The sequence below is a fragment of the Egretta garzetta genome, unplaced genomic scaffold (assembly GCF_000687185.1).
Source record: "Egretta garzetta isolate BGI_Z169 unplaced genomic scaffold, ASM68718v1 scaffold1, whole genome shotgun sequence".
Taxonomy (NCBI): domain Eukaryota; kingdom Metazoa; phylum Chordata; class Aves; order Pelecaniformes; family Ardeidae; genus Egretta; species Egretta garzetta.
The window spans coordinates 1,851,843-1,861,188 of NW_009258542.1; the positions used below are offsets into that span (position 1 = coordinate 1,851,843).

The window sequence follows — 9,346 nt, forward strand, 5'->3', positions numbered from 1 at the left end:
TTTGCTTATGGCTGTACCGTGGTTTACATTGTCCTTGGGAAGAAGAGCGTTTTCCAGCCTGGGTGCTGCCTGGATCCCCACCACGGTGACAGGGCAGGTGACATCCTCAGCCCCGCAGAGCTGTGGCTCCTGGTCTGGTGAGAGCTGGGGCCACCAGGCAGGAGAAGGTACCCTTGGAGCAGCACCATGGCTGGTTGAATGCTGCTATCAGTCCAATCCATTGGCCTTCTGCAGGGGCAGATGCAGTACATCTCTGGACCATCGCAGGGTGAGCTGGGTCACACCAGTGGAGAGGAGCCAGGCACCCACAGGCAGCTATGTAATGGGCAGAGACACAACAGCCCTTCCCATCTCTGCGCCGACGGGACGCGGGGTCCCAGGAAGGTCCCAGGAGTTAAAACACAACCACCAAAAAAAACCCCCACCCCTGCAAATCACAGGCCAAGCCTCAAACAAGGCTCTCAGTGCACAATGCTGTGAGAAGCGCAGCTCTCCGTCTCCAAGACGCTTTTTAAAGTTTATCCAGCATCCTCCTTACCTGGATGCCGAGGGACTCCCACGTGTACGGGCACTGCCGTGGGTGAGACCCAGGCGGGGAGCAGGCAAAGGCCAAGCCAAGTAGTGCGAGACATAAAACCGACAATACAATTTTATTTAATATTTCATACAAACAGCACCCTCCCCGCATTTTACAGCGTTAAACAGCATTACCCGGTGACACCGGAGGCTCGCGTGCAGCAGCTCCTACAAACCCTGTAACACGAACGACGTGGCCCGAAGCCAGGAATCGCTGTGCCCCGGGATGGGGTTGTGTGAGGCGGCTCCAGCTTTAGGCTCCTCGGGGGGAATCAAGCGAGTTGATGACTCCTAAGAAAGGGTATCACAAGACAACCCCATGGAAAAACTGATTTGTGAGAACTTGGTTTTAAATTAAAAGAAAAGCCCCATGCCCAGTGCTGTACTGGTGCGGCAGCCAGGGGGGAGCACTGAGGATGCCCTGCCAGCAGCCTGCTCACTTTGGTGTTCAAAATGAGGGCAATGAAACAGTTTATGAACAATTTATGGAAATCCAAGGTTGTTCCCTGTGCCAGGGCTGCAAGGTGCCTGGCATCCCCCCAGGACACAACCACCGTGCAGATAGAGTCCAACGCGGGACAAGAGCTGCTGGGAGCGAAACACAGCCCCAGCTGGCAGCTGCAACCATCTGCCACGGAAAATGGGAAAAGCCCCCCAGAGCCATCCGTGTCATGAGTTCTCCATTGCTCAGCTGAACTGGATTCAGCCCTGGGTTTGGGTGAAGCTTGAACTTTCAAGCTACAGGCATCTGAGCTTGGCCAAGCAACGCACAAGGTTAATGGAGTATTCCAGGACAAATGTTTCTGACTATGGCAAACTACCGAGCTCCAAGCGGAGGCCTGCAAACAAGGGGCAGTCACACTTCTCACCTGATTACTGTCGGTCTCCTCATCCTTTACAGTTGTCCCAACTATTTCCCTTCAGATGGTCCAACCTACCACGCAAGGCTATGCAAGTACAAGAAAAACAAGGCTCCGTACTGATAAAATTTTCCCACGCGTTTCTTGTATTTTAATAATTAACAACCCCGTTGGCAGAAGGAGGCGGGGGTGGTGGTGGATGTTCTGCTGCTAGCAGGAACGCGCATGGCCAGCATCCCTCCAGCTGCGAGGTGGTACCCAGCCAGGATGCACACTCGGGCAGCCCAGTCCTGCCGGGCGCTGCCGGACACACGGCAGGAGCTGCTTAAATCCCTGTAAGGCACCAGGCAAAAAGGTCTAAATGTGGCCCTGTAACACCCTAAAATCCTTACTCCCTCTGGGGTGCAGAACCTGTAGGAAGAAATTGCATGCCCAGCCCCAAGTGGGGTAACACTCCCAACTCTCCCCCAGTCCCAGATTTCTCAGACCCCTGTTAGGGAGAGTCAGAAGGGGAAGGAGCGCTTTGGCTATTGCCCCATCACTTATTTTCCTTTTCCATGGAAGGGAAGCAAGCACAGACATTTCTTTTTCACTCCCACATCCTCCCTCTCTCAAATGAGGAGGAGGAAGGAGGCTGTCGCAAAGCAGAAGTAACCTCGTGGTACCAAACACACAGCCCCTACCACCACACGTGGTGACACCCAGCAGCTGGGCAACTTAAACTCTCTCTCTCTCCCCCCTCCAAACACTAACATGAAGAAAAAAAAAAAAAAAAAAAAAAAAAAAAAAATTCCGACCGAGACGAAGACGAAAGATGATTCTGCCGATGCCTGTGGAAAGAAAGAAAGTTCTCCAACAAAGCAACACCCTAAAGATCCTCAAAAACTTTTCCCCATCAAATAAAGTGGACGATGGACCTGGCTACCTGGCTGAAAGCGCAGCCTTGGCGGTACAGGTATGAGCCTGAACCCGCTGCCTCTGAACTGGGGGCTCACAGCTGGGCTCACCGCTGCTCCGGTTCCTACCCAAGGGTCTGAAGGGATTTCACCACCACCTCCCCGCTGTGAGGAGACCCAGACGGCAGCAGTGTGGGGATCTAGAGATAAAGGACTACAAAACCATAGCAAAAGCTGGGGAAGAGTCGGAACGGCCAAAGCAAGGAGAGCCGTGGGGCAGGAGCGTGGGAGATGGGAATAGCTGAGGCGGGCTCCGTGCTATCTCAGTGTCCTTTAAAGGTGTGCTCGGAGATTAGATGACAGAGAACAACTGAATTAAGCATGCAAGAAGGAAGAAACAAAAAAGCCTCGGCGCACGCTCAGGGTGGAGATCTCTTGGGGGTGTCAGGTCGGTTCGTGTCAGCCTTGAACTGCAGTGCCCTGATCCAGGGAATTTCACAGCAATTACTGTTTTACGAGATTGCTCTTCCCCAGCACGTCTGCTGGGATGGGGCTGAGCCAGGGACCCCATCCCACCGGCACCACGACCCAGACTCCTTGGGGGGTCGGTTTTTAATCACAAGGGCAGCTGGAGGGCAGGAGATTAAGGCCACAGTACAGGAATCAGCTGCTTTTGTTAAAGTGCCTTATTTCCTTTGAGCTTTTAAAACATCTCCCTTGCTTTTTTCAGAAGAGGGAGGGGGGCAAAAAAAAAAAAAAAAAGGAATACTGGTTTTATATGAAACAGAGTAGAGAATTAATCAATATTTACACAGATCTTTGATAAGGTTACGGCACAGACTAAGAACCCAACACAGCAACCCAAAAAGCAGAGTGTCAAAAAGAAGGGAAAAACCTGTTCGTATGCTTTCAACACCAGCCCCTGGAGATCCCAAGTGTAAACGGTTTTATCTAGGAAAAGGCATTTTAACTTGGGCTTTGGTAATCGGGGTTGATTACAGCCACATTGCGCAGCCGGCGGGGAGGACGTGGGTGGGCGCGCGGCCGCCCGACCTCTCCAGAGCACAGCCTGGGTTTAGACAAGTTCAACTTTGGCGTTTGGATAAACAGCCACCACGTCATATCCCTCGGGGGGCTTAACCCTCTCCTTTGCGTGCGTCTCGCAGTACAGCTGCTCTTCGATGAAGAAATACCCTCTCTGCTTCAGGTTGAGGCCGCAGTCGTCGCACATGAAGCACTCGGGGTGGTAGAGCTTGTCCCGAGCTTTGACGATCGTGCCCCTGGGGAGAGACGGGGAGAGCTCAGGTGAGATGGAGAAACAAGGAGCACAAACAGCTTTTCTTGCTGCCTCCAGTAAGACGGAGCAAGCAAAGCAAAGCGGCATGTAGGGGCATGCAAGGGTGTTACCGTGGGTTCCCATCCCAACATCTCAGCCCACCCAAAGCTGCCACCCTGCTCCAGGCGCGGCTCCATTGTGTTTCTGCAGGAAGGCTCGCTCCGTTCCCATTTGTCCAAATGCCCCGTGGCACCTCTCCATGGCTCGATGCAAAGCTGAACCTTAAATGTCTACACTCAGCCTGGATCAGAACATCGGGAGCCAGCACCCTCCCAGCGCCACTGGCGGGGCCGGGGCTGCCCACACTCTGCTCACAGCACCAGCCATAACCTGGCTACAGGCATTTGCAGAGCAGGCTCTCAGCCAGCAAATCTGGCTGGAGCAGAGCATAAATTTCAACACAATGAAGTAGAAGAACACCTATATTCTCTGAAATCAGACCCCACATCCATCCGTTGGAGTGTAACTCTTCAACAAACACACACAAATAATCCGCAGACCTCTTCTACTTGACCCTCAAAGCGTTTGTCCCTCCATAAGGCAATGAAAGAGTGCCAGCACTGCCGGCAATACTCGTAGTCCCCAGGCAGTTCCTATGATAAGCAGGGCAGAAACCACCCCATGAATCATTCCTGTTTTGCTGCAAGATTCCCTTAAAAGGGGCAATCCAAGCCGCATTCCTCAATTCCAGGTTTATATGTGGTTTGCCAACACCAGAAAGGGATTCAAGGTACTCTGCTCTGAGTCCTAACCCACACGCCTGGTAGGACCTGACCCAGCGTTACCGTCCCCACCAAACCAGAGGCTCTGGTGAGACGCGACACTTACACGATCCCGTTCCCGCAGCGGGTGCACTCGGGGAGCATCTGCAGCCCAGACATGGCACCGCCAAGCTTTGACACCGGGGACTTGATGTTTCGGGGGTTGCTCAGTTTGTCGAGTTTTTCACCTGCCAAGAATTTTCAACAGACACAAATTGAAAACTTGTCTTCTCAGGGCTTCCCCCCCACTTTCCCCTCTCCCCCTTTTTTTTTCCTTAAGGAGTCAGATGAGTCTGCCTGCCATAACAGAATCTGCAACGTGCTTGTAAAGATGTAAAAAGCAAACAGTGAGACCAACTGTCTCAAAAGCCACCCAGCATTTGGGTTTGCAGATGATGGCAGGATGCTGCGCTGACCCTCTGCCCATCCTAATGAAGCACAGACAGGGGCAGAAGCCCTTGGCTGCACCAACCCAGTACATACACCTTGGCAAAAGGCAAAGCAGCCTTAATCTAGAGGGGAGAGATTTGGCTGCAATGCTATTTAGTGAGTGAAGATAAATAGCGAAAATCTCAGAAAAGCTCCAGAAAGAAGAGATTCTATCACACCAATGCTTCATTCAGGTGCACTTGGTAGATCCACCATCAGGCAAGGGGACACAGATGAAAGCCTTGTGGAGATTAGGCAAATTAAAACAAACAATAATAGAACTACATGCATTTTTCTTCCTAGAACACTCATTTAATCTCAACTAATCTAAATTAATCTAAACCCAAACATTGTGATAGAAGATAAGGTCTTCTGAGGCACCAAGCCTCCTTTTAGGAAGGGCCAACGATGGGAAAGGAAGCAATGAGAATTTTGTGTGTACGAACAACAAAGTTTTCAGCAAAGTTTTCAGTGTTGCAGCCCCCCTCCCTACAGACCATCTACCGTCTGCCCTCACACTTCAGACAGTAGAAACACGCCTGTTGCCAACCACTGGGACACTTAAAACCTTCCAGTATTCACTGGCTGGCTTTTCATGGCTCACAACTGACTGGTCTTTTGGGTATTTATCGAACTGTGGTTCCTCTGCGATGGACCAAGGAAAGGCTCATGAAAAAGGACAATGTATTTTCTTTCATCAGCTGACGCAGTTCGGAGAAGAAGCAGAGGGGCTCCTGGACGAACAAGGCCTTCTTCATCATTCAGGCTTCCTATGGTCCCTGAGCTTCCAGGGTATTTCAGCCCATGGTCAGTCTTAAACATGTGCTGAAAGCCCACGATGTCTCAGCAGGGGCCCAGGCACTTTCTGACCCAGGTGTCCATGCACACTGTGCCAGTTTTGGAAACTTCCACTTGGATCTTGCTCTGAAGTGCCCACCACAGCACCAGGAACGTCTCTGCATTTCCTAAAGTGAGTTGTTAGCACCTGGGAGTGGTGCAGCATCGCTCACTGATCCCGTGCAGGTTCACGAGGTACATTTTGAAGTGCATTTTCCACAGGAAGACCCCCGCTCTCCCATCCACCGCGACTCGGAGCGCCTGCTGCCCAGGGCTTGGCTGTGGAGGAGGGAGCATGCCCGACCCTATCCCCCCGGGGTTACCCTGGGGATGCACAGGCACCCTTGCACAGCAGACCCCATCTCCAGCCACAGCTCTGATCCAGACTCCAACACTGCCAATGATCCCAGCCAAGTGAGTAAACCCAAAAGAACTAATTTCCTACCAAACCCCACTTTCCCAAGATATAATGTAGTGTTTGGAGATGCTGAGAGACTTGGTACGTGTGAATCTGCCCGCCGAGGAGCGGACCGGGGCAGCTGCACCCCAGGGGTTCTCCGAGCGCTTGGCTGGCTCCAGCCAAGCTTGCCTGCCGACTCCTTCCACTGCCTTGCTAGGAATAAACCGAAACCACCGCTCAAGCTGTTGGCTTCCCCAGCGTGAGATACGGCGTGCTTGGATGAGACACACTCATCTGCCAACATTTAGCAGCTAAGCTGTCGCTGTCTCTCAGAGTGCTTGGATAAGCTGCTGAAAAGAGGGGGGGAGGGAAAAAACGAGCAAAACGAGCCCTGCAGAGAGGGCTGCTTCCCATCGTCCCAAACGATGGATCATTTCCTTCTGTTTACCAGCCCACAGACTCATCCTAACTTATGGTCCTCAGCAAGGCAGTGAGATGTTTTGACTCCACAATCTTAACCATCGCCATCCCTGTTTGTGGCTGCAGTGCTCGTCCTCCCCACGCCAAGGGCACCTACAGCGACGACTGCTGCGATTCCTGCAGCCTCAGCCAGATCCTCAGTATGAAGCATCGCTCCTTGCAGGTGCGGGACAGAGCTGGCAATGCTGAAGAAAATACGGCTTCCAGTAGAAACACCTTCCATATAAAGCAGGTCATTGCCTGAGACACCTGGCTGCTCAGGAGAGGAGATCTTGACTTCAAAAGGACAACGCACAGCAGGCTCGGGCAAAAATGTGTAATTTTAGGCTTAAGGAAAAAAGGAGCAGGGGTGGAAGCTGTAAAACAACCTAGCAGGAACACTCAAGGGGATTTCAACTGTGCTGAAACATCACAGAGCTTTATGCCAGGAGAGATGCTTTTCACTTAATTTCTCATCCCTTATGAAATAAACACTGATAGCATCGTAATGACCAAGGCATGAGCACGACCACGCCTGCAGCCAGGCGCACATCCCTGCTGCACAGCGGAGCCGAGAGGGAAAGGGTTGGTGGTGGAGCCCCAGGAGGTGACCCCTCCAGCGGGCGGCCATGCTGGCTGGCACCCACCAGCAGCGGCATCTCAGCCCCTGGCTCCAAACCCACGGTGCTGCATCAGCAAGCGGCTGGTGCTGAGACACTGCCGAGGGGAGCAGGGGTCCAGGACTGGCTGGGACAGTCCCAGGGTCTGGGATCTGTCCTGGCATCTCTTCGTCCTCCCCTTCGCCCAGCCCACACCCTTTTCTTTCTCCCTTCCTCCCAAAGGGCAGAGCTGGGTTTCTGCCACCCCAGAGCCACGGGATGCAAGGGGAGGCAGCAGCAAACCAGAAAAACTTTTGTTTCCTTTCCCTGGCACAGAGAGGGGAGGAAGAAGGGCGGTGGCATTATTAATTGGGATTAACACAAGTGCTTCCTATTTGCTTCTGCCTAATGAGGAGACCTGGGGGTGCAGCAGACACTGGCTGGGAAGCTGCTTGTGCTTGCTCTCAGTGATGGACCTGAAGGGACATCTGGAACTTGGAATTAATGTCTGTTTTCCTGCAGCCTGGGAGGGGCTGTAATATTTACACCCAGTACTTCCAAGGCTGATCCCATCTCATGCTTTGCGGACATGCCTAAATACTACTGAGAAAATTAAAATTGGTGGGAACTCTTCGCGCTCAGAAGTTACCTGCGATTGTGCTTCTCGTGAAGCAAGAAACAATATCCTAGTCAAAGAATATAATTCTCCATCATTTTATATACACAGAAACCGAAGTGCAACAGCCTGACTCGCTCCCTCTTGCGGCTTCACAATGAGATTTGCAGTAGTGGGTATTTTCCCGTAAAATCTAAGTTCCTGGATTCATGTGATCGGAGTATGAGGCTCTTGGAAGCAGAAAGAAGAGCCTTGCCCTAACGATTGGAAAGCAAAGCCTAAATGTTTGAACATAAAAGCCCCAATGGACTTAAGGCTGAAAGGCAAATAAAAAGAAGCTGAAATGTATAGTTTGGGGATCTTATAATTTAATGCTCGGATTTGGCTCCTGCCCACGTTAACGACACAGGCAGGAAGCTGTGACAGACCTGAGAAATGAGCCAAGAGCTCCTGATCTCTATCCCGGCGTTGCTGAGGACCATCCCACGTCCTTATGCAAATGCCATTGACTCAGACAGGCCCACGGTTCTCCACTGGTGATCTTACACAACTGCTTTAGGCCATTACATTTCATAAAGAATCTCAGGAAAACAGCCGCCAGGCAGAAGCTGTTTGCAAATCCAACTTTCACATGATGCTCAAGTCAGCCACAAAATCTGGTAAGCCCCCAGATGCTGGCCTGAGCATCTGAAATGCTGATTTGAAACCTGCCATCCGGGTCTTCCCCCGCAGGGGGTGCCTGGACCCTCCCACACTGAGCTGAGCTGCCTCAGCACTGAAGCCACGTGTGGCAAAATGACAGAGCAGAAGAGTTTGCAAAGCCACCCCATCAGCTCTTGCGGACAGGTCCTTCAGGGGCTTTTCAAGCTTCTGGGCCTCAGCAAGGGAAGGAGAAGGAGATTGAGCCTACAACAGCAATTGGTGGGTGTGGGGCCATGGAATGGGGTGCAGAGGGACCGAATGATGGTTCAAGCCCAGCAGCAGTGTCGCGCCACAGTGGGGAGGTCTAGGGGGCTCGTTGGGACATGCTATATGTGCCAACCTCCTTACCATTCTCGCCAGCCTCCAACATGCCCTGCAAGTATCGGAAGGATCCGGACTGCTTAGGCTCCGAAATGGGCTTTTCATAATCCTGAAGCATCTTGTAAACATCCGACTCCACATCAATCCCATTTCTGTTCCGTGGGAGAGACTTCAAGGGGTCGAGGCTGTTTTAAAGAAAAGCAAGAAAGGCTCAGGTCAAATATAAACAGCAATTTTCAGCTCATCAGGGAGGTACTGAAACCTCCACATTCCCACAGATTCAATTAAACACCTCTCTGTTCCCATGCGTGTCTCTGCCTGGAGGTATGCCTGTCCCAGGAACAGCCACTGCACCAGGGAAGTTAAACTCATTCCCTGTTCAGCTCCGGTTGAGCAACACAGCTAGGGCTGGCCCAGTTACCAGATGCCTTCAGGAAAGAGGGCAGCTGCTTACAAGCACTGTAAATTGCTCTGCCACACATGGAATTTATTGGGGGGGGGGAAAAAAAAAAAAAAAAAAAAAAAAAAAAGAGAGAAAAAATGGGTTTTAATAT

At 51.8% G+C, this 9,346-nt stretch overlaps 1 protein-coding gene across 1 annotated transcript in view; it reads right to left on the reverse strand.

The window, feature by feature from the left end:
* Nucleotides 1–3,407: 3,407 nt before the first annotated feature.
* The window catches only part of PDLIM4 (PDZ and LIM domain 4), a 60,198-nt gene continuing 54,259 nt past the window's right edge, over nt 3,408–9,346 (reverse strand). Inside the window, exons 5-7 of the mRNA XM_009646944.2 lie at nt 8,820–8,977; nt 4,497–4,617; nt 3,408–3,612 (exon numbers count right to left, since the gene is read on the reverse strand). Coding sequence (XP_009645239.2) covers nt 3,408–3,612; nt 4,497–4,617; nt 8,820–8,977 — 484 coding nt within the window. The remainder of the gene's footprint in view (nt 3,613–4,496; nt 4,618–8,819; nt 8,978–9,346) is intronic.